This window comes from Nuphar pumila, chromosome 4, assembly GCF_984573655.1.
Source record: "Nuphar pumila chromosome 4, dmNupPumi1.hap1.1, whole genome shotgun sequence".
Classification (NCBI taxonomy): Eukaryota; Viridiplantae; Streptophyta; class Magnoliopsida; order Nymphaeales; family Nymphaeaceae; genus Nuphar; species Nuphar pumila.
Window position 1 is genome coordinate 134,348,030 of NC_143252.1, and position 24,690 is coordinate 134,372,719.

General features: G+C 40.4%; 1 protein-coding gene and 1 non-coding gene across 3 annotated transcripts in view; one reads left to right on the forward strand and one right to left on the reverse strand.

Moving 5' to 3' along the window:
- Positions 1 to 8,242: 8,242 nt before the first annotated feature.
- LOC149841149 (U2 spliceosomal RNA) lies at positions 8,243 to 8,439 on the forward strand. The gene has a single exon (XR_016431700.1). It is a non-coding gene; the product is annotated as a U2 spliceosomal RNA (small nuclear RNA).
- Positions 8,440 to 19,654: 11,215 nt separating this feature from the next.
- The window catches only part of LOC149841150 (alternative NAD(P)H-ubiquinone oxidoreductase C1, chloroplastic/mitochondrial-like), a 57,146-nt gene continuing 52,110 nt past the window's right edge, over positions 19,655 to 24,690 (reverse strand). The window contains exons 7-11 of one of the 2 annotated variants that reach the window (XM_090004680.1): positions 23,495 to 23,710; positions 21,052 to 21,447; positions 20,882 to 20,958; positions 20,077 to 20,180; positions 19,655 to 19,989 (exon numbers count right to left, since the gene is read on the reverse strand). In XM_090004680.1, coding sequence (XP_089860806.1) covers positions 19,856 to 19,989; positions 20,077 to 20,180; positions 20,882 to 20,958; positions 21,052 to 21,447; positions 23,495 to 23,710 — 927 coding nt within the window. In that variant the 3' untranslated portion in view covers positions 19,655 to 19,855. The remainder of the gene's footprint in view (positions 19,990 to 20,076; positions 20,181 to 20,881; positions 20,959 to 21,051; positions 21,448 to 23,494; positions 23,711 to 24,690) is intronic. The other variant, XM_090004681.1, reaches the window with a different exon arrangement.

The following is a 24,690-nucleotide window of genomic DNA, read 5'->3' on the forward strand; positions in this document are numbered from 1 at the left end:
ACCTTACGCATGGGAAAGGGTCGCACCAGTTGGTATCAATGCTAAGGGTGACACTGCGGTATCTTTTGGCACCCAAGATAAGTATGGCGCCACAACATCTTTTGGCATCCAAACCAAGAATGGAGTTGCACCGTATCATGACAAAGAGAAGGTCACTATGGTCCAATTCAATACTTCTCAAGCCGAGGTGTTGGGAAGATTGACTCAAAATGATCAAGAGGTGAAAGACCGTTTAGGTCATCCTGAAAAGACCCTCGCCCATCTTGCCACAACCTTAAATGAAAAGGGAGACCGCATACGGGAACCCTCTAGACGTTGGCAAGAGACAAAAGGCTATACCCCACAATGGGACAAGCCTAAGTCTAAAAGCAGTAAGTTACCTTGGGATCAACATCCTATTGGATGAGACTTGACCTGGAATTGTGTTAAAAAAATGTCATCCGATGGATGGGATAGATGGGATCGGCCTTACAAAACCAATCTCCCTTCTCGTATCCACATGGTTCACAACTCTTGGAGGCAAGAGTTTTCTTCTTGTTCATGGACTCATTCACCGCTAATGCAACGGGGTACCATCGAGCAAGATCTCTTTGGGTCAACGCAGCAAATCAAGTACTCTACGACATCACATCATAGCAATGGTGAGTAGAGAATTGCGCCAAGTCAGGACACGACACCAATGCACTATGGTGGCATGTTCCAGTACACAGGCCCAGGATCAAATATCACTTATGGGCCCATAACCCACACGTCCAGGATCGATTGTATGCCACGTGAAGAGATAGTGGAGCAGTACATCAAGTCATATTCTAGGAAATGCATGCCTGCATTCATTTCCCAAGAGAGCTCCCGAGATGATGTCGTGTGTGAGCAACAAGAACGTCAAGAAGTGGACTAGCCACTTGAGCAGCCAATGGAGCCTAATGCTATGCAAGCCATACCCGGGCAAGTTGCAAGTGTGGAGATGGCACAACCACTCCCTAACATTGAGAATCATGAGAATCTTCTTTATGACTCGGACAGGTGCCTAAGTGATAAAAATCCTAAGTCCCACACTGTGAAAATGCCTAACTTTCATCCACTCTTATCAAGAGGAGGTGAAGTCAAAGCAGAGACAATGAGCGGGAATGTTCCCTAGGTGGTGAGTTGTTTGAAACTGCTCACAATGGCAAGCATGCTGAGATTGTGGGTTCTAATATCAAAACACCATAAGAAAGACAAGCCTAGAGAGAATCCGGAGTCCTCCAACATTGAGAAAAATATAAGGAGGCAAGAAGCTCACATGATAGAGCCTCACAAGGGTGGTTTGGCTCCTAGGAATTGGAATATCACTCGCACAAGAGTGATAGTTCAAAAGCATCGCATGAGAGGCTCTCTTCTTCACTTGAGGAGGTCTAATGCTAGCAGAACATGGACTGCAAGAGCATGTATCAGTGGCAACCATTGGAGTAAAGGTTGCACGGTCTACACCATTGTGCGTACGAGCTGCCCATACAAGGATCAACTTGTGAATCACTATGAGGATGACTCACTTTGGGCAAAATGGTTTTCGGTACATGAAAAGTGCCTAAGTGAAACATCGCTTATCTATGGTTGGCTCTGCAACATAAAATTGATGGTGTTTGAGAAGGCCCAAAACTCAGTTTTTGATCCAGGAAAATTTTGTCTTTTCTTGAGTGGTGAAGGTGCCCATACTTAGGATGTGCCCTACTTTCACCAACACTCACTGAATAAAGACTCTCTTGGGGCACGACATGAATGGAGACGTCTACTTCATCAATGCAAAGAGGTGTGCACATAATGAATGCCTATAAGTACCACATGCAGCCACCTCCATATTGACTGCCTCTATTCGAGCATGGTCAAGCTTCAAGGTGTGGAAACCCCCTTGAAGAAAGTTTCCCGCTTTTACCATAATGTCAGCGCAGCAAACATGCACCAGCAAAGTGTCATGTGCACCCTTGCCTTATGCACCATGTGTACTGCAACATGCGACAACAATTATCATGCACTGCATGCGCCTCTGCAGCACAACCACTATTGCCATGCAGCACGTGCCTTTGTAACATGCAATAGCATTTGCCGCACTAGCAGGCACATTCTTTCTTCGTTGGTGTTCTTCTTTCCCAAGTTACATTTTTCAGTTAAGAGGCAACAATTGGTGTCATTCCAGCAGAGGAGAAGGATTGACGATTATGGTGAATCAGATTGGCAAAGAGGGTGATGAGCGTCGCACTTTTGAAGACAAAAGAATGAAAGCATGGTGGATTGATGCATCTCAAAGCCAATTGCATCAGTGCCACCGCATTCAAATACTTGGTGCATGTGCAAGAGCGCGGGAACAATTACCACACCGCACAGAATGTGCATGCTGAAGTGGTTATTACGTCGATGCGGGAGTTGTCGAATCATGTGTGCCACGTGGGAATAGTCGGCTACCATGGCGCACACGATGTGGCGCAAGCAGTTTTCATGCGCAACATGCACATAGGCTATCGCAATGCCACGCATGCAGCAGCAGTTATCGCACATGACATATGCAGTAATTGTCGCGATGTGCGACAGTTGCCTAGCGATATGCACGCCCGCTGCAGTGCCATGCGGGTGACAGTTGTTGTGTGACGTGCATGCCTGCTGCAACGCCATGTAGGCAAGTGTTTGTCGTGCAACGTGCGCCTGCGACCATGCAATGCACATGCAAGTGGTTGCCACACGCTACATGCATGCCTGTCACAGCGCCATGTGTGTGAGAGCAGTTGTTGCGCCATGTGAGTGCACCAACTTTTTTTTCCCGCTCCTTTCTCTCTTGTGCACCCACTAGGAACAATTATGCTTTGTTTTTTAAATTCCTCCAAGGCTTTATATAAGCCAGTCATGTAATGCTTTTAATTATCTATGATCTTGGAAATATGAAATGAAGTTTTAGAGTATTTGCCTGCGGGCTTGAGTCTAGGACTCCTCCTTTTTTCCTCTGCTGAATAGAGGCTTTTCAGCACAAGGCCGTGAGATCCTTGTTATTGTGCCATTTTAGCTCACGCAAGTGTTGCGAAGCACTTGGGTCTGCTTGGGCCATCAACAACGAGTGATCGATGATGTTGGTGGAGTAGGTGCATGCCCGAAGAGCCAAGGAACCGGCTGGCGATCTTGGGGCTTTCTTCTTCCCCCTTCACCTAAGGAGGTTTACAGCATTGTGATCACCAATGCGGTCCGTGCATCCGAAGCTCTTCCTTCAACCGCATACGAGTGTCGCCTTCAGTAAGCACTCTTTCAAGTTGGGTTTGTACATCTTGCACAGCAGTCATCGTTACCATGAAATCCTTTACGCAAGTAACTCGATGTTTCCTGAGTTGGCCTTGCCGACTCCTCTCTGTTGGTGTCCGGTCGCTCCCAAGCGGCGACGCTACAGTGGATTCACACGGCATATTGTCGGTGGACTTTCCCTTGGACTGGATGAATGTGGGTCACCCACAACTCCACGGCCTTTGGAGGCCTCATACCCTGCAGTGTTGTTCATCTCATGCGCTGCCCTGCACCCCATTGCAGTGCAGTGCACCCGAGTGCTGCACGTATGCCCTGCGTCATCCATTATCACGCCCGCACCTATCACTGCCGCACTCTGCCATCCACTGTCGCGGTCACATCTATCGCAGCAGCGCCTGTGTTTGCCAGCATGCGCCTACCTCAGCACCGTCAACCACAGCTCTTGTTGTTGCATTCTCTGCGTCATGCTGCCTACACTGCACTGCATCAACTACAGCCTCACATTGCAAGCACCGCATTCACTTGCTGCATGAGCTGACTAACGCCCTGCATTGCATGACCCTACGCACCGCTTGGTGTTACGTCACCCATGTGGATGTTGTTGCAATGACACACATCACACTGCTGCGTGCCGCGCACACTCGACGCATGCTACCGCGTTGCGTCCTACGTGTTGCATGCCGCATAGCGTAGAGCCTTGCACTCGCGTGCTCTGCGCATCGCACGCCCTGCTGCGCAGCGCACTGCACTTGCGCTCTTGTGCACTACCGCATTGCACCAGTGCATTGCATGCTCTGTGAGTCGCACCTGCTGCGCTATGCGTTGCCGCATTGTGCGCCCTGCGTGCTAATGCAGTGAGTGTGCTGCATGCAGCTATCTTCTGCAAGAGCTGCTCAGCCCTGTGCTTCGTTGTGTTGTTGCATTGTGCTGTGCACAGCCCACACCCTACGCAGCACCCATGTGTCCCTCTTCTACACCAGTGTGCTGCTCCTATGTTGTGCAGTGCAACAACTCTCTGCTGCCCCTGCAATTGCATCTGTGCAGCAAGTCATTGTGCCTGTCAGCAACCAGCACCTGCAGTACCCTGCGCGCTACAGCCCGTGCAAGTGTCGCAGCCTACACTTGCTGCCATTTGCTGCAGGCCTGCAGTAGCTTGTGCGTTGCAGATCGAAACCTCTCCTTGTCCGAGCTCTCCCTTCCTAACCGCGCGTGCATTTGATTTCAATTTTGGTAAGCGCACTTATACTTAAGTGAAGCACCTGCGTGTGCAAGGATTTGCTCTTTTGAACTTGTAATCTAGGTCTGCGCGCCTGTGTAACCGACCTTATATCCTAGTCGTGCACTAGACGAAACCCCATTGTAGCCTTTGATCTTTATTTGTGTGTGTTCTTGATGCTTTGGCCGAGAAATGAACTCGACTACCCGTCCGCTGCCTTAGAATTAACAACTCCATAAACCCCACAGAAAAAATGTATCTGTCACCTTACACCTGGGAAAGGGCCACACCATGCCCCACTAACTGCACCTCCTACTCAATGGTGCATTGTTTGTGCACTGCATGATGCTCACGCGCGCCTGTACTAATGCCCGTGTGCGCTTGTGCGTCTGCTGGTGCCGCAGGTGGCTTGCGGTGTTCTGCACGCACCTGCGTATGTGTGGATCTCACACTTATAGTCATTTGGTGCACTTATAGCCCTTGATCGTGTCTATCCTAGGTTGTTCCCTTCCTAGTCGACGTCAAGATGTCCTCAACAATGGTTATTTTTTGCAACATGCGGTGCACGACCGTGCATCTGCTTGTTCGACTGCGAGTTAGTATTTGATGTTACTCTTTTTCTTATATATACACACAGCCAAGCACCTTGTGTTTAGGCTCAATTCGTTTAAGCTAAACAAGCGGATAATGGTTCAACTTGCCAGCTATATGAACTAATCATGAACGAGTTCGTGATGAGTTGAACTAAGCTGAGTCATGAGCTGCTTGGTTCATTTACCGCCCTAATGGAAATGATTTACTCCCTAAAATGAAAAAAAAAAACACAGCTAAATGGACCTGGAATATGATCCTGGTCCTACATTTACGTTTGACTTGAATTAGATGGTCGTGGTTCAGTGCATGACTCACCTAGACCAGGTTGGTCTTCCAAATTAATGAGTCTCTTCTTCATAAATACTACAAAGGGGGTGCTTGAATGCTCTTAGTGATACATGAGAGGGTTGTGTATGTTCGCCCCCGATGATTCACTGAATCCCACGTCTGTGTTCGGGGCTTTGAATGAGCACCATGTATACAAGCACATGGGGCTCGTATTCCCGTGTATGTTGACATAACTTTGCATCGGACTCTGGTGTTGTTGCAAAGACTTAAGTACCCTTTATTGCTATTCTTCTCATAAAGTGATGGTTTGAGAAAATGACAAAAATGCCTTTCATTCAAAAAAGAAAAAACAAATAGTTCAAAAAAAGGACAAACATGTCCTCCATCCAGAAAGTCGAGGATGATGTTGACTCTTCAAAGTCTTCTTCTTTTTCTGTTCAAAAAAAGGACAAACATGTTTTCTTCTTCTTTCTCCGTAAAACACTGTAAAACCCTTTCTCTCTCTAGAGAAGAAATCAAGGGAAACAAAGAGTTCTTCCTGGAGAAGGCCATGAACATCAACCCTCTCACTCTCTCTCCCTTCTCTCTCTACTTCTGTGCACATCCAACAGACGATCCTACATTGCTGCATCGTCATCTTCTTCTTCTTCTTTCTCCGTAAAACACTGTAAAACCCTTTCTCTCTCTAGAGAAGAAATCAAGGGAAACAAAGAGTTCTTCCTGGAGAAGGCCATGAACACCAACCCTCTCACTCTCTCTCCCTTCTCTCTCTACTTGTGTGCCTGATTTAGAGTTTTTGCCCTTACAGGAGGGGGGTCAGGGGGCTCCCCCCCGGCGCGGATCCCGCTGCGTGGTCAGCGGGCGGGGGTCCAGGGGGGGCCGCCCCTGGCAGGGGGCTCGGGGGGCAGCGCCCTCCGGACCAAATTTTTTTTGGGCCTTCCAACAATGATTTGTAGTATTATCGGGCTTTCCTACAGCAATTTGTAGCATTTGTAGTGTCTTTCGTAAATCGCGAAACTTTATAGCGATTTGTAGTGTCTTCCGCAAATCACTATAGCGATTCGCAAATCGCTATAGCGATTTGTAGTGTCTTCCGCAAATCGCTATAGCGATTTGTAGTGTCTTCCGCAAATTGTTATAGCGATTTATAGTGTCTTCCGCAAATCGCTATAGCGATTTGTAGTGTCTTCCGCAAATTAGGACCAACTTGTCAGAGTCATATCTCCCTAACCGGAGGCCATATTCCAAATCCGCGATTTGTAGTGTCTTCCGCAAATCGCTATAGCGATTTGTAGTGTCTTCGGCAAATTAGGAAAGCCCGATAATACTACAAATGCTACAAATTGCTGTATGAAAGCCCGATAATACTACAAATCATTGTTGGAAGGCCCAAAAAAATTTTGGTCCGGATTTAGAGTGCCCCCCGAGCCCCCTGCCAGGGGCGGCCCCCCCTGGACCCCCGCCCGCTGACCGCGCAGCGGGATCCGCGCTGGGGGGGAGCCCCCTGACCCCCCTCCTGTAAGGGCAAAAACTCTAAATCAGACACACAAGTAGAGAGAGAAGGGAGAGAGAGTGAGAGGGTTGGTGTTCATGGCCTTCTCCAGGAAGAACTCTTTGTTTCCCTTGATTTCTTCTCTAGAGAGAGAAAGGGTTTTACAGTGTTTTACGGAGAAAGAAGAAGAAAACATGTTTGTCCTTTTTTTGAACAGAAAAAAAAGAAGACTTTGAAGAGTCAACATCATCCTCGACTTTCTGGATGGAGGACATGTTTGTCCTTTTTTTGAACTATTTGTTTTTTCTTTTTTGAATGAAAGACATTTTTGTCATTTTCTCAAACCATCACTTTATGAGAAGAATAGCAATAAAGGGTACTTAAGTCTTTGCAACAACACCAGTTCGATGCAAAGTTATGTCAACATACACGGGAATACGAGCCCCATGTGCTTGTATACGTGGTGCTCATTCAAAGCCCCGAACACAGACGTGGGATTCAGTGAATCATCGGGGGCGAACATATAACCTGCTTTGGTGATACATGGACGCAGTTCACGGTCAGATCGGGTGTGCTGTCAACCGGTCGGATTTGTGTCAGATCATGGTTTTCTTGAACCCGAATAACAAACAGTCGGGTTCAGGTACGTGACCAAGATTATATCGGGTCATGAAAATGAATCTCAAACCCTACTCATATTTTAAATGTTTAAATTATATATAATATACATAAAATACTTGGGTCAGCTGGATCAGGTTGGATATCCGAGCAAAAATTATATCTCAAACTCGACTCACATGTTGCTCGGATCAGGCTTGCTTTGACCCGAACAATATTTGGGTTAACAGCCCTAGGCGTGGAGTTCACGGTAGGACCCACCTTCATGCAAACATGAAAATCCAAAAATGTCTTAGATCCATGATTTTTTTTAGTCTGGTGGAAAGGTTGAACCAGAACCCTAATCTGAGATTCAAGGGCTCTTAAGCACACCCTAACAGTAAACCAGCGTTACTCCCAATATGCATAATAGTGCTCAAGGACCATCATCATAATATGATCACAATCATGATACGAAGACGAGCCGTTAACTACACCATCATCATGTGGCAATTCCTATCAACAAACTCGTCTACATACACATGCCATCGTCATGATCATCATCATCATCATCATCATCGTACCATGTGATGCTACACATCATCATTTATATTTAAGCATCACAATTACCGCAATCATCTCCACGAATCGTTGCATGGCTATTTGTCCGATACACTTTGGTTAATAGTAACGATAGAAAAAGATGCTCTCTTTTAGTCCCATATCGAAGGAGAGAGCGGAGTGGAGGGGGGTGAAAGGATTATAAAATGGGTTTGAGAGGGCCTCAACAAATCATACCTTTCTCGGCCTTTTGGCTAAGATCAAGTGTAGTATCTGTTCTTATCAGTTTAATATCTGATACGTGGTCCATGTGATCACACGATATTAAATTAATTTCTTGTGGGGGAGGAATCCACTACAGTAGCTTGCTACTGGGCCCCTCGAGCGTCGCCCATGCGTTGCACTACTGCACGGGCCTGGCGCGCCCCTACCAAACCCAAAGTTCATAAATTTTTGTTTCCTCGTGGATGTTTTTCTTGATGCTGTTCTTTTTTCCTCTCAGGTATGGTCAATATCTGGGTTTAGATTCATCATGGTCTAACCCGGTCTTGATCTAAGCTTAGTCTGATGTGGTCTCATAGGTCTGTGCTTAGATCTAAGCATAGGCTGATGTGTTGTTTGATAGGTCTTTTGCTTAATTTGGTCCGTTCGTAAATGGATTGCACTAATGGAGGCCGACGTGGTCTGACAGTGATGTCCAAGGATAGGAATCCTATTCTAGTCAGATTTGGATATGGTTTTGATTTTTGCTACTAAATCTGACGAATATCCAAATTCATTTACATGTGAAAAAGCAAATTTAGTATGAGCTTTTCACTGTCCGAATCTAAATCCTTTTAGGAGTACTCAAATATGGTATTTGGCCACATTCGGTCGGAATCGGAACAGTTTACATCCCTATTTCTGGACCAAGACCAAACCTGACAAGAGCTGGATCAAGGTTTCATTGATTCTAGATCGGGTCTGTCGGGTTCTAGTGGGCCACAACTTGGGTCAGGCCAGGCGGGCCTAAGGTCCACCATGCTCCAGAAGAGTTGGAGATGGATTGAGTGCGAATTTTCTATTATGATATTAGGTCTGGCAAATTTTGGTTTGAAATCGAAGGATGAAGTTGAGAAAGAGTTGGATCCGAGCCAGCTTGTTTTTTATCCAAATCTACTTAAGAATGCATACATAGTGACACTTTTGATAACTTCATGCAGGTCTATCATGCGTGTGCGCATGTGGGCATTACTGATAAAAGCAATCATGAATGATCTGAAGTTTACAAAGCGTGCAGGACGATCAGATTCCCTTATTTTCATAGCATTATAGGACCACATATAACATTACCCCTTGATACTTGACTTAAAGTTGTAAAAATTAGGTTTTAAATAATATTCAAAATCTTTTTGGGTTGTTTTGAAATTTGATTTGAGGTTATATGTAATTTTTAAAGATTTGTTTGAAAAAATACTTGTATTTTGTCTATTCATGGAATAGCCATTGCGGGTGTTCAAGCTTTATGATTATGAGCTTTGACATGAGTAAGGAGAGTAAAAAATGCACGACATAATGCCTCTTTTCACATTGATGGCAGTGTGATTATTAAACTGTTGAGACATTCCATGTGAGTTGCCTCCTATGATAGATGGACTTTGAGATTCAATGATAGTGCGACGTGTCACATCACCATGCACATTGATAGAATGAGTATCAACATATCAACACTCATTCATAAGATGCAAAAGAATGTCTCGTAAAAACAAAGTTTCGAATTCCTCCCACCCATTACTCCCTCATTCATCATGCCATTCAAATTGTTTAGCACAACGACTCTAAGAAAATGAACTAACCACCAACATTGATCTGTTTGGTATAATCAACATCAAAGCAACATTCCATTTAAAAGACAAAGATAAAAATCACAAGAATCAAAGCCAACAACAAATCACCATAAATAAAATGAAAAGCACAAAATTTCTCAAAAAACATACGTTCTAAAGAAACCCATCATGATGTATCAACAAAAGAAAAGAAAAAAAAAACAAGAGAAACCACACCAATTGAATAAAAAATTGAACCCGTATGCCCTACCATGAAAATTTTACGCACATCAAGAAAAAGATGATTATATAACCCAGTCATAAGCAAGTTCTTATGCAAACCCTAGAGTTCCATAAGCACATTGACTAAAAAATCATGAAAAAAAAAACAGAAATGTCTACCAGGTGCCACCAATCTAGTGGCACCACATGTACCACCAATTTGGGTTTACCAAATGCAAAGAGAAAAAAAAAGGCATTATTTTTTGCCATAAAAAAGAGCAGTGATTGGCAGGAATAGGATCTCAAGATGGAGGCAACATTGAACAAGTACCATATGCAATTTAGCCATGGGGGTTAAAGAACTAAAAGAAGAGGAATTTAGCTTGAGGTGTTTCAGGCAGCTTTGAGTTGAGAATTTTTTTACTGAAACCTACACGAGTGCAGAACAGTCTTAACATCTCCCTTCCCTTCATCCATTTCATCATTATCTTCATGTGTTTTATTGTTCAAACCACTATACCAGCATCTTGTAATGGAATTACAAATATAAGAAGAAAAGTATTAACAAGAAAAGGGAATCATGAAGGGTAAAGAAGATTTAGAGTTTTCAAAATAATAATAAACCCTCATATTGCTTGCATGCCCTTTATGACACGCCTAAAAAACCATAAAAATAAAAAGATAAGCACGAGATTTTGTTTCAAAGGCAACCAATTAATACTCATGCTTTTGGAATGCTCTTATTACAACTATAAGTTCAAATAGCAACATAAACTTTTATAGAGATTGAGCAGTTGATTGGTTCAGCCAGTGACACCAAGTACCTGCTGAAAAAACACTAGTTTTGACCATTAACAACCATCTTTCTATCACTTAATATTTGGTTGATTGTGAACATTATGTTATTTAAAGATTCGATTTTCTTGAATAAAGAGCTTTGAATTTGTTGGGGTGGCTAGGAGAGGTGGCAACTTCTACCTGGTTGCAAACACATCTGGTGGGAAGTGTCTGGTCATGTAATAATGTTAGAAGATTCATAACCTTTTGTAGTGTCCCTTGATTACTATCTGAAAGTACCCAGCCATTTTCATCTTGCAATTGATGCATGCAATATGTTGGTCCACTGAAATTATTCCTTATTGTTTGCCTTTATGACAAATACATTTCTTTTCTCCATAGATCAAAGTATGTCTTAAAAATCACCATTCAATTGTGATTGATGTAGATTCAAGAACATGCAAGAATTTCAGGATGCCTACTAGAAATTTATGTGTTATTGGTTGGCTTCAGTACTGTTCAATAATTGGCTTGCACTTCTATGTAGGTGATGACAAATATTTAAGTTTATTTTTATTTTTATTTTTTCCTTCATGTAGGTGACGGTAGATTGAGAGTTAAGCTGATCGAGGTGAGTTGATGGAATCCTGAAACCCTAGTTTTTGTTGTATCTCCTCATATTTGTTACCATCACAATCTCTTATTATTGTTATGTTTGTTGGTTGTGCTCTCTTGAAGGAGGGTTTTGGTTATTTAGGGGCCAGTTCTGATTTGGGTTTGGTTTTATGAATTTTGACTAATATCACTAAGAGGTTGCTTTTGCAATTTTGTTCACAAAAATGAGATAGCTCGGTAGGCTTCGAGTCTGCTATATTCGCTAACTTGAATTAGGATCAACTTAAGGTCGGTATCCTAATACTAAATACCATAAGTAATAACCCATTCTAAACAAGACTAGATGCAAATACTTATATTTGGATTGTGCTTACTGGCTAGGGCCTTTATTGGCTTACTTGGCTCCATTTGTGTGTACTTGATAAGCATGAGATGCTCATTTAGTTAAGTTATTATTGAGAATCATCTTGTATTTTCTAGATACATGAAAATTGTAATCAATGTGTTTCACTTAAACATGCACATCTATGTTTACTTCCATTATTTTTTCAAACATAATGCTAGATGCTATATTAATTTCACATGACGTGTGTGCATGATTATATCGTATATTAAAGGTAGGTTTTCATGTTGGCCTTGGTGATGATATCTAGGAAGGGTGATTTGGAGATTGAGTTTCGTTTTGAATGATGACTATGTTTTTTATAATCGTTTTCTGGGTACATATGTGCTCTATTAAAATAGATTTTATGTGGTTTTTTGCGTTTAATTTCTCAAATTTAAATTTCCAATATCATTTGTGAGTTTCAACCCGTAATCTTCTTTCTTGAGCACCGTTAGAATGAACCTGAATGAATATCTCAATACCATTGAGGCCTGGGCCTCAATCGTGGACCTGAATATGAAACTTAGCTTTTATTTTCATCCAATTTATCAAATCCTCATGTCTTCAGACACTGAAAAAAAATTCTAGCAAATAAACCAATTGCTTTATTGGTTCTTATTCATGTTTTCGATAATAAATGCTAAAACCTGTTGTGAAGAATTGATGTTTTGATATGCAGTCTTGACCTCACGTTATTAGAGCACCAAGTCTCTCCACAAGCAAAAAGGTTTTCTTTCTAGCCTTCTTTTGCCAATTGTCTCACAAGATTTTATCTCGATTACATGTCTATTATTATTAGCCCCATACAAAGCCAATATCATGAATACTAGTATAGCTTTGGATTTTATGGGATACATAAAGCATCTTATTAGTTCAAGAGAAGACTAAGTGAAAATTAGGTTAAGAATTTCTTGGCTATGATTAGGCTCGTGTAGTAGATATCAAGTTAATACTCGAGAAATAGAATCTACATACATGAACTAATATCAGTTCATCTAACAAACTATACCATGATACCAGATACTAGGATGGATCATAGGTTTTTTTTTTGTTCATATTGAATTGTTGTGCTATTTCTTGCTTTCATTGTGTATTCCGTAAGAAATTGAGCAAGCTTCACACTTGGTAACATATATTTTCAGGTACATTTGTTGTAATATTTCATATAGTAAAATGTGACAATGCTTTCACTTTCTGCTGATTACTTGGTGTTTTTTCTAGGATGGTACTTTCAGGTTGATTATTTGCAAACTAAGTATAGTGGCTTCATTGAAGCTCCTTGGCATAGGCATCCCACTCTCAGCTCATCTAGAATCATTATTAGAATATAGCTTCAGTTTTCTGATTGAAGTAAAATGTGTGTATATGTGCATTTATACCTGTGCAATATGGGTTGTTAGCTATTCACAATGAGGATCTCCAACTTTGTTGAATATTTTGCATTTTTTTATTTGTTGAACGTCTTTTACTTTCTACAGATAACTGTTAGTGGTCTATGTTAATTGTAGCCCATCTGCAAATTTTAGCTAGCAACTTTTGGTTTTTTTAGCTCTAAATAAGTACCAGTGATGGCTTAAGCAGTCACTATAAACATGTATTCGTCAGGATGGAAGTCATCACTAACACTCGTGAAGACATCACTTGTGTGGACCTATAGTGACGGTCAGACAAGGAATTAGTAACGGCTCTAAGTAGTCATTATAAGTAATAGTGACGAAACTTATAGTGTAACTTATAATGTTGGCTCTAGCCTTTTAAGTGATGGATTGGAGTCGTCACTATAGGGTTTTTCATAATTCCACCAGTAGTGATTAATTAATGTTGACATAATAGAAGTCAATCAATCAAGCAAATACCCAACGGGGGTGGTTGGCATAGTGGAGTGGGGCTTTGGCTGCTAGACGGGCAGTCAAGGTTCGATTCCCATGGGTATTACCCTTTTGTGCAAGCCAATGCATAGCATAGGCCCTTGGGGAAGAGGTCCTAGCCTCAGAGTTTTACGCAGTCAGCATGATGACCGTAGGTATTGCAGGCTGAGCCAGCGTGACCAGGTCGTTGTGCCGGGTGTGGTTTCTTCGGGTTATAAATTAAAAAAAAAATGAACCCTAAAGGAAAGATCACTGGTGGTGCTCCAATACAATAGATATTTATAAATTGAGCTATTTTTGTTTGTTGAATTGTCAACTTTACAAAAAATCATAACTATACTTAATAGTCAAACAAAAAAAACCGACAAGGAAAACTACCATGACTTTTCTGCTGTGTGGTAGGTAAGACTCATTAGAAAAAACTGATATATCAGGTTTCAGGAGGTTGAGAACTCTCTCTAATTTATTTTTGCCTCTTTAGAGATAATACCAGTGTTGGGGCATCACACAGGTTAATAAAATACAATTGCTTCAATATACTAACCTAGGTCGTACCTCCAAACTGGGAGAGTCTGTATTGTACCCACAGACATATGGTATTGGCAGGTAAAAACAAGAATGTGAAATGCATGTAGATAGGTCAGCCGGTGCTTGATGGAGCAATGCAAGATCTTCTGTTGGATGTGCATAGAAGCAGAAATAGAAGGGAGAGAGTGTGTGAGAGGGTTGATGTTCATGGCCTCCTCCAGGGAAGATTTCTTTCTCAGATAATCCTGCAGTGCAGAGACTGGGTCTTAAATAATCATCTTCGGGGCACTTAAGTCTTTACAACCACTCATTTTCAAGAATCGTCATTTTTTTTTGCACCAATGGAGGAGAGGGTACTTAAGTCTTTGCAATTGCATCAAACTCCAACGCTAATTAATGCTGACAAACATGGGGATACGAGACACACATGCTTACATACGTGGTGCTCTTTGGGACCCCCGAGCATGTAATGTAGCTAACTGCCCTGTTCGGGGGGGGAACATATAACCTGCTTTGTGTTCGGCACCATCTCTAAAGGAAAATCTCTAAGGGCATTTTTAAGATTTTTTGCTTTTTTCAATACTGCACATATTATGAGGTACAAAATTTTAATATTAAAATATTTATGTATATTTTTCATGTTAAAAATATGTATACAACTAATATTGTGTATTAACCATGTTAAACATATATTTTTTATCGAAATACATGAAATAAAGCTTTCATACATGCTTTTTCAATAAAGTTTTACCTAGAATAGTTCAGATGCAACATTTTCTATAAAGTTTTATGTTTGACAGTTTGCATGCATACTTCTCAACAATGTTTTTATGTAAAATAGTTTGCATGTGTTATTGCCTATGATATTTTTATGTGTGACAATCCGCAAGTATATTTATCATTGTTAGTTTACGTATAAAAGATTACATACACGTTTTCAAAGATATTGTATGTATGATAGTTTGCATGCATGCTTTTACATGATATTTTTACATAAAATAGTTTGCATACATGCTTGTCCATGATGTTTATATATAAAATAGTTTGCATGCATGCTTGTCCATGATGTTTTTAAGTAAAATAGTTCACATGCATTCTTGTCCATAGTATTTTCATATAAATTGGTTTGCATGCATGCTTATCCATGATAATTTATGTATGATAGCTCAGATGCACGTTTTTCAATCAAACTTTATGTGAGATAGTTCACATGCATAACAATTCAAAAAACTATACTTAGAAAATGTACCAACATAATCATAAATGTTGGCTTACTTGTGGATTTTACATACGTGAAATGATATATGATGTTATTTTTTGAAAAGACAAATGTTATGCATATGGTTCATGTTGGAGCCTATGATTCAAGAAACTAGTTATGAAATATTTATTGAAATATGTGTGATTTGGTATTGTAAGGCGTGCACTGACATACATTTACTGGTATCGCTCATGAGGAGCAAGGAGTTGTTGTAAACCCAGTTGGAGAAGCAAGGCACTATCAATTATGAAATAAAAATAGACATATATAATTAATATTGGGATTGTCGTCACATGCAAGATGCTCATTTGGTTTAAACACTTGAGCATAATGAATGGGTTATAGAAACTTGAGACTTGTTTGTACCCTGGAGAGGTACTTGGGCTAATGAGCCCTGTAATGCTTAGGTACGACAGGCATCGGTAAATGAATGAACAAGCCTTAATTTAACCAAACCTGATAACCCATTCAGTATTTTATTTACCTTGTAAAGGGTAAGGGTTACAACTTCGAGTGACCTTCTGTTGTTATTTTTTTTGAGCAATGACATCTCATTGGTCTCTAGTCACTCGTATCGGATTTTTCCTACGTGCCTGGATGGATACTAATAAGTGAAACAAAGACTTCTTTGCTCTCAATATTACATATATGCTTTATTCATTCAAAATGATTATGAGCATGATTTAAATGTTATTGTTGAATGTTCATAAGTTACATGAATTGTATAGCATGTTTTACTGCTTTTTGAATAACTGCATGTTGTCATGGTATTTTTAATATTACAATTCTCATAAAGTGTTATGTACCTATAAGGCTTTCATAAGTATCACCTTTTAAAGGGATTTCACGTAACTGACATGATGGACAGTGGATGGCGAGATACACTGACAGCATTAGGGGCCAACACTTTTGAGGATTTAGGGCCAAACTTAGAATTTTGTGTATTTTGATCTTAAGCATTTGTTATTTTGTGAAAAGAATTTTTGTAAGTAATATGAATAGTTTTAAATTTTATAAATGGATACTCTGATCTTATGTTGATTCACACATATAACCCACTCCAAAGTTGTTTAAACCCTCGCATGAAAAATATTGTTTTCCGTTGATTAAAGTTTGAAAGAAAATTTTCAATTTTTTGCTAATTTTTTGCGTTTAGATTTTGGAGCATTACAATAGATCTTGTCGTCGTTAGTTTCTCTGGATCAATGCATTAATTTACACCTGTTAAAGATGAAAACACCTTCGTGGTTCTTAGAAGTCGAGTGAAACTTGAAGAAATGAAAGCAGACTAAACTCAAGGCTGAGTTTTTTTTACCCGGGGAGAATGATGTAGGAGCAAAGCTGCGTGCAAGCCGAGTTCATAAGCGATCTAGAATCCAATTGGATCCATAGTATTTAGTATTTAGATTTCTGTTTTGAGTTTGTTTTCTTATTTAGATCTTATCCAAGACCTATCGTAGAGTTAGGGTTTTGTTTTTATTTTTATAAATACTTGTTATGTGGGAAGGATGAGAGACAACTGAGAGTTCAGAATTGAAAATACTGAATTAAGTTATTTCTTATTTTTCGGTTATTTTATTATTATTTTCTACTTTTCAAGCTTTTCCTATATCTATAGTAGAAGTAATCGTAGTTGGTAGTTTTCTTGTAAATTGAGCCCTCTCAATTTATATTAATCGGTATCAAAGCCATGTCAGTTTACATCAAATTTAATTTCCTGAGTGTGCATCCCCTGCTACAAGGCTACAACAGCAGGCTCCCTAGTAGGAAAGGAAGGAGGCTTCATGGTTTTATGCCATCAGGCATGGAGACCATAGCTTGACAAGACTTTCCAGCATGGCTGGTCTCTCGACCCAGCATCAATTTTCCCATGTAATAAGTCAAAAAAAAAAATTTGTTGACTCGGACACTACACTGTATCATTTTTTATCAAATTAGATTCACATATGAACTCATTCCCGGCTGAGGTTATAGGAAAAGCAAGATGGGTCAAGTTAGTTATAATCTAACCCAATCCTGAATATATCTAGATCCAAATTATTAGTGACCGCAAAAAATAAAAATTATTGCATATTTGTTATAATTTTGCAAATATTTAAGTATGATATTTGTGATATCTAGAGTTTCGCACATAAATTTATGTGATTTCAAAAAGTATATGCAAAAAAGTAGGATATTTGCAAATATATTTATGTAAATATTGATGTATATGCGAAAGAGTGGGACAATGTATTTCGCAAATATTTTTATGTGAAATTTTTTATTATATGCGAAAGAGTAAGATATTTGCGATTTTGGTAGTTTTTGTTTTACCAAAATTTTACAAATAAATTAATGCAAGTTCATGAGTTCTTGCATAAAAAAACCTGCGATTCTGGATTTAAGTGGGTGCTGGACATAAATTTTATCGCAAAAAAAACTAAATTCACTGAAGGGTAAAGAGGTCCTAATGACATCATGTCAGATATTTATGATTTTAGACACCAGGAGAATATTGAAAATTATAGGGTTTTTAAGGAATTTTTGGTTTATCCGTGACCTAGATATTATGCCTAGGCTGGTCTGTATTGTCTGATAAGATCTTGTGCCTATTTGGTACCCGGTCAGATTTTGTAGAGAGATGAAACATCACTCCAATGGAGGTTGACGTGGTCGGACTCATCCACCAGTTGGGATTAGTGTCTGACTCAACCTGTCCCAAACTCAGCTAAATAAATTCGGGACTAAGGATGTCAATGGATAGTATTTTATCTGATATCCGACGGAATTGATATCCCAACTGCATTTAGTTGAATTTGGTAAGCCAAAACTCTATCGGATTCTAATAGGATGTGGATAAGGTTTTGATCTTTTGCTATTGAATCAGACGAATATCAGGATCTGATGGATGCCTCAATCCATTTTACATGTAAAAAAGCAAATTTGGTATGAGCTTTTCACGAATCTGAATCCAAATTTGAATCTGTTTAGCCAACATCCAATTAGTCAAATATGGTATTGGCCACATCCGATCCAAATCCGAACCATTTACCAGACCAAGACCAAACCTAACAAGAGCTGAGTCAAGCTTTCAATGATTCTGGATCAGGACTGTGGGTTCTAATGGGGCCCGACTGGGGTCAGACTAGGCGGGCCTAACGTGGCCTAATACGGAAGAGGTGGAGTTGGATTGAATGTGAATTTTCTATTATGATATTGGGTCTGGGAAAAAGTGGTTTGAAATAGGAGACATACAAGAGTATCACAATGAGTACTGGGGGTCCAATGATCCAATCCAGTTGCTTACAGAGATTTCTTGGCTTTCCTTTGTGATTTTTCTAGTTTTATCTTTTTCGATATAAGATTGCTGGGCAATCGGCTCTCTTTAATAAATAATCAAAATTTAAATTGACTGCAATGATCAGACAGATGATGTTTCTAATTATTTTTCAATGTTTGGCAATTTTACCAAAGTGTTGCGTGTGTGTTGTGTTCATTCTCTTCGATGGACAAACTGTCAGATTTGTATATTTTGTCTTACATTGTTCTTTCTATCTATTCCCATTTAACCTCTAGGTTTTAGTAATTTATCTTTTTCAATTGAAAACCTTCATTTTATGAATGCATTTTGTCCATTTCAGCATTGAGAAAAATGATCTAATCACTAATTGTCATCAGAGTATAAAAAACTGTAAAATTCACCCACAATGACTCCATTTATCTGATAGAGAAGACTTGCAAAAGTAACCAAGTTGACAAGACATCACGAGTGTGGAACCCACAGGAGGCGTCCCCTGCTGCAAAGCCAAAGCTGGGCATACTCTGCAGGGAAGGCTTGAAGCGATTTACCAACCAAATGTCGGACAATGTGTTGCCGGTAATGGGCATTCCTGCTTGGCATAGCCAACAAAAAGAAAAAATGCTGTAAATTCTCCTATTGTTAGTACATTGGGAACCAGTTTTTGTTTGCAGTATCAACCTGAATGCAAGTCACCAATATTATATACATGGCAGCAAGATCATGTTTGACTGGATGTTTAAACTCGATCAGTTACGCTTTGTCCCACTTGAGATATAATGCCAATGGATCCAATGACCAACGCATACTTGGAAATCAATCCCTTAAGATATACGATTAGATTTTTTTCCTGTTTTTCTCGTCACTGCTACACTTGATATTCGTACCTGCTTCTTCCCAGTTTAGATTTTACCATTTTCAAGCAGTCTATCATTACTCGACTATCAGGATACAGAAAAATCTTGAGAGAGAGAGAGAGAGAGAGATGATCATGAGAAAGAATGAGCATATAAACATTGAAGGGGTCAAGACAAAATTTGACTGTTCCAATCCTAGAGAATTACCTAATTAATGTCTTCGAGAAGGTTCTTTCCTTTCTAAAAAAGTGTCAGGAAAGAACATTTGCTAAGGTACTTTGGAGTGAAGCAATAGAATCTATGGCAGATTTTGTGAGCCAACTGAGTCCCACCTTGAACCGATGTTCATCTGTGGGCAATCTCATCAAGTATGCCACCTTTCTTGCTGCAACACAAGCCGCACCAACAAAAGTTCAGACACCTATGGTTAGCGCATTATGATTTCAAGAAAGATAGATGAAGAATGTCTTACCAGTATGTCCCAGGTTACCCTCTAAAGTCAAGTCCTCTATGAAGCTTGGTGTTATTGTTGCATCGTACCTTCCAAGAGTCATCATCTCTCCCAAATTCTGAAACCTGGTGATCAATGGGCAGAGATTGTCAACTACAAGCGTCTCTCTCTCTCTCTCTCTCTCTCTCTCTCTCTCTCTATATATATATATATATATATATATATATATATATATATATATATATATATATATATATATATATATATATACACTGTGGACTGGTGTAAATGAGATGCAGAAATCGATTTGGTGCATGAAATTTTGGATGCACCCATTTATCCAGATAAAATTGAGACAAAATAGTAGAGATGGCGCAACCCAGAGCAGAATAGGAATTCACAACCTAGCCCAGCTATTTGAGTAAAGTAGGTATATCCAAAAACCAACTGTTGTTCGGGAAAGAAAACAATAAACAAACAGAGAACAAAAAGAGGGTAAAAGGATTAAAGATCAGTGGGCCCTGACATCCTCGTTCAAGTTCTAGCAAGCCAGAAGTGCAGATTATCATGCATATACTTCTGAGTTCTGATATTTAACGAGGGAAAATCCTGGCTCAGGTGGTGGGGCCCAAGAGGGAATGATGCCCTGCCATATGGCCTACCCCCAAGCAGTTAAAATCCCTCAGCCATTCCTCTTCGCCTATCAGAGCCTGCTGCACATGGCCCACCTAGCGAGGTGTGTGGAATCCTTGTGGGCTATCATGCATATGCTTATTATCTGAACAATTTATTGAATCTTCGTGTCATTTGAGGCAAGATTTCAGACCTAAATGGCAATAATGGGCGCTCATTGATTGCTGCCCAAATATTCCAGCCAGCAAAATCAGCTTGCTGAATGGCAACCTGGTAGATATCAAGATGTTAACTCAGCAAGGACAATCTCAAGAATTGATCTGCAAGAAATTTCAAAACATAGTTCAATATATCATAAGTTACCTGTGCAGTGGCTGGAAGAAGCCTACCAGACGAGTCCCTTAAGCCAGCAGCATCACCAATGGCAAATATACGTGGATGGCCTTTCACTCTCAAGGTCTCATCAGTTTCTGCTTGGCCACTAGCAATTGCAGGAAATACTGAGCCATTATTATCAGGATCCAATGTAGGAAGTAATGGTTTAGAACCCACTGTCCAAAGTATTAGATCTGCTTCCAAACTTTGACTCTGCAAGCCTCTTTGAGCAGGTTGCAGTTCCAGTATAAACTTGTCTGTCTGTTCCTGGCATAAATTCTTTAGCCCATTTACTTCACTCTCATGTGAACCTTCAGACACGATCTTTTTTATGCAGCTCACATAGTACCCCAAATAAAGCTCAACATTCCTCGATGAAAGCACCTGAACATGGATTTTGTTAGGTTTAGAATTGGTATCAAGGAAACCATCAATTTTAACTGGTCGTTGGGTAATAAAAAACAAGATTTCTTTTCAGATTAGTAATTCAGATCTATGTATAAGTTATGGGTCTCATAAGACAGATGAACAAGTTAGAGTTGCACCATCTTAAATGGGGGTTCTCAGGTTTGAATCCTCCTGGGGCCAAGCCACCTTGACCATCAAAAGAGAAAAAGAGAAAGGTAGGTACAAAATGAGGTTAGGCAGTGTCAATCAGTAAGTAATACACATTCTCAAGGTTAGAAGAGAGATGCAGCAACAGAAAATAACATCAAGGCTACTGAAATGTGTTCAAGTTCTTCAAACACCATTGATAAGAATAACTAGTTTGTTTATGAAACTTTAAATGTGCTATAATAGAAACCTAAAAGGTATTTAATTTCATAATGAGATGGAAATTGACGGTTGAATGTCGGACCAGGACCAATAGAATAATGAAATTCATTGTCTCAGGTTTGGCTTCCAACATGGCTAAACCCCAGCTTGGCTACCAAGGGAAACAGCTCGTTATGATTTATTTACTCGTGAAAAACTGGACTGCCACATTCTCAGAAGGGCTTCACAAAAATCCTTATATCAGTAGAATATTTTCTACCCAAAATGTTCAGTCATAAGTCCTATGTAGGGGTGGCAATCGGGTCGGGTTGGCGGGTTGGCGGGTCGGGTTGGCGTGTCAGCATACCTCAACCCGAACCCGACCCGTTTATTAAACGGGTCGGCTGTGGCAAACACGAACCCGACCCGTTTAATAAACGGGTAACCCGACACGACCCGCCAACCCATTTAATAAATGGGTTGGGTCAGGTAAACAGGTTTTCAGGTTCGCGGGTCAGGTTGGCGGGTCGGGTTGGCGGGTTGATGGATCGGGTTGGCAGGTTGGCGGGTTGACGGGTCGGGTTGGGAGCCGGGTTGGCGGGTCGACCCACCCGCCTAACCCATTTATTAAACGGGTTGGCGGGTTGGCATACCCCCAACCCGAACCCGACCTGTTTAATAAACGGGTTACACGGGTCGACACGTTTATTAAACGGGTTGGCTTAAGCCCAACCCGAACCCGCCTAAGAGGCGGGTTGGCGGGTCGGGTCAGAAATTGCCACCCCTAGTCCTATGGATCTATATTTTGCTTCAATACCTATTCTCAAAACTAGATTCTGCTTATTTTTCTGAGCAATAAAAATTCCTGAAATAGGGGTGCAATCTGAAAGTAACTGGCTTGTGACTCATGAGTGCAACCAATCAGCAGCACCATAAACATCATTTGAACAAAAGGATACATTTTGCCTAGTGATAATATAACCTGCTCACAAGCCTAGAAAGGAATAAGAAACAAAGTAGAACAAGTCAGAACCTAAACAGGAAAATATTGTTGTTTCAAAGACAGTCATAAGTACTAGCACGTCTCAACCCCTAAGAAATCTTATTCCACAATCAATACCCATCTCATTAACTCTAAACACCACGTGTTCAGTCATGAATCTGTAACTGATTCACTCCATAAAAAACTCAAAAGTGGTCCCAAAAGCTATCCTAAAATATTTTCCTCAATACCTGCAATACGAACCCCAGTGAAAGAAACCTCCTCCAATCTTTTCCTTTAAGCAGGATGTCAGCCAGATTGTATAGGCTGAGAAAGGAACCTCTCCAAGTTCATGGTTACTTGTGAAACATGAGGGATCATTTACATGAATGGATGGATCAAAACAAGAATAGAGAGAGAGAGAAAATAGGAAACATCAATGCTGGCAATATTCAGTTACACAAAATAACTCAGGGACATGACATGTGGACATAAAAACATGGACAACAAAACTGAAACATGAAAGATGTGATCATTACCTATAGCGCTGGAACAAGCACAAAACTGTCTAATCATATGGAAACAATGTCACAAAAGATCATACATATTTCTGAATTAGGGATTATAAGATCAAGGCCAACAAACTTAAATCCAACCCGAAGCCACCCAACAATTACAACTGTCAAATCTTACCTTTAAGGCAGCCTCTCGATTTCCTGAAGGAGCAGATGGACAGATGGTCGTCCCAACATTGATTGCTTTGACTTTTCCTCTTTCCTGCAACCTTTCAGAAAGTGTTGCAGCCAACTCAACTCCAGAGTACCCACACCCAACAACAGCCACTTGTATTAAAGATGGATCTTTACAAAACCTCCCTCGCTCTAGCATTTGCAGCCTTTGGTCAACCCTCTGTACCATTGAGAAGATTGATATTAGAGACTGCCAAGACAACTTGATAACGATATGCAGAAACAACTTCCATATTTTAGCAGAAAAAGGGTATGCATAACCATAATAGGAAAAATTCTCCCAGACTTGAAAGCAAAAAATATAAACTGTGGGTGTGGGTGTGGGTGTGGGTGTGGGTGTGGGTGTGGGTGTGGGTGTGGGTACAGGTACGGAGGGTACGACATGGCAATTCCAAAAAAATGTGGGTACGGCGACACGGCTATATATATATATATTCAAAATAAACTGAATATAATCTAAATATATATGTTATATCTAAAATATATATTATATACGGAGAGAGAGAAAGAAAGAGAGAGTTTGGGTCTGGATTATGTATGAATTTATATTAGGATTCATATTAAAAATCCTTTTTTTATCTTAACAATAGAAAAAAGAGAGTTTGGGTCTGGATTATGTTAAAAAAGAAGAACGGATTATCTTAAAAATCCTTTTTTATCCATATTAAAAAGCATCCATATTATTTTTTTTAACTTCATTGACCAGGTTTGGACTTGTCCAAATCTGGTCAACGAAGCCCCCTTATAAAAAGGGGAAAGGCGTAAAACTAGCCCTTCCCCTTTTGTGTTCTCTCTCTCCTCTCTCTCGGTTTGTTGCAGGAAGAAGAAGAGGAGAAGGTACACCCCCTCTCTTTGGTCTCGCTCTTCCCCCCCGCCCCCCCTCCCTCTCTCTCTCTCTCTCTCTCTCTCTCTCTCTCTATATATATATATATATATATATATATATATATATATATATATATATATATTCCCCTCTCTGTTTCCCTCTCTCTCTTCCCCTCTGGGGAATCGAGAGAGAGAGGGAGACGGAGAGGGGGAAGACAAGAGAGAGACAGAGAGAGAGGAGACAGAGAAAGGGAAGAGTGAGACCAGGGAAAGAGAGAGAGAGAGTCGAGGGTTTTTTTTAGGAGGGAGGTGATT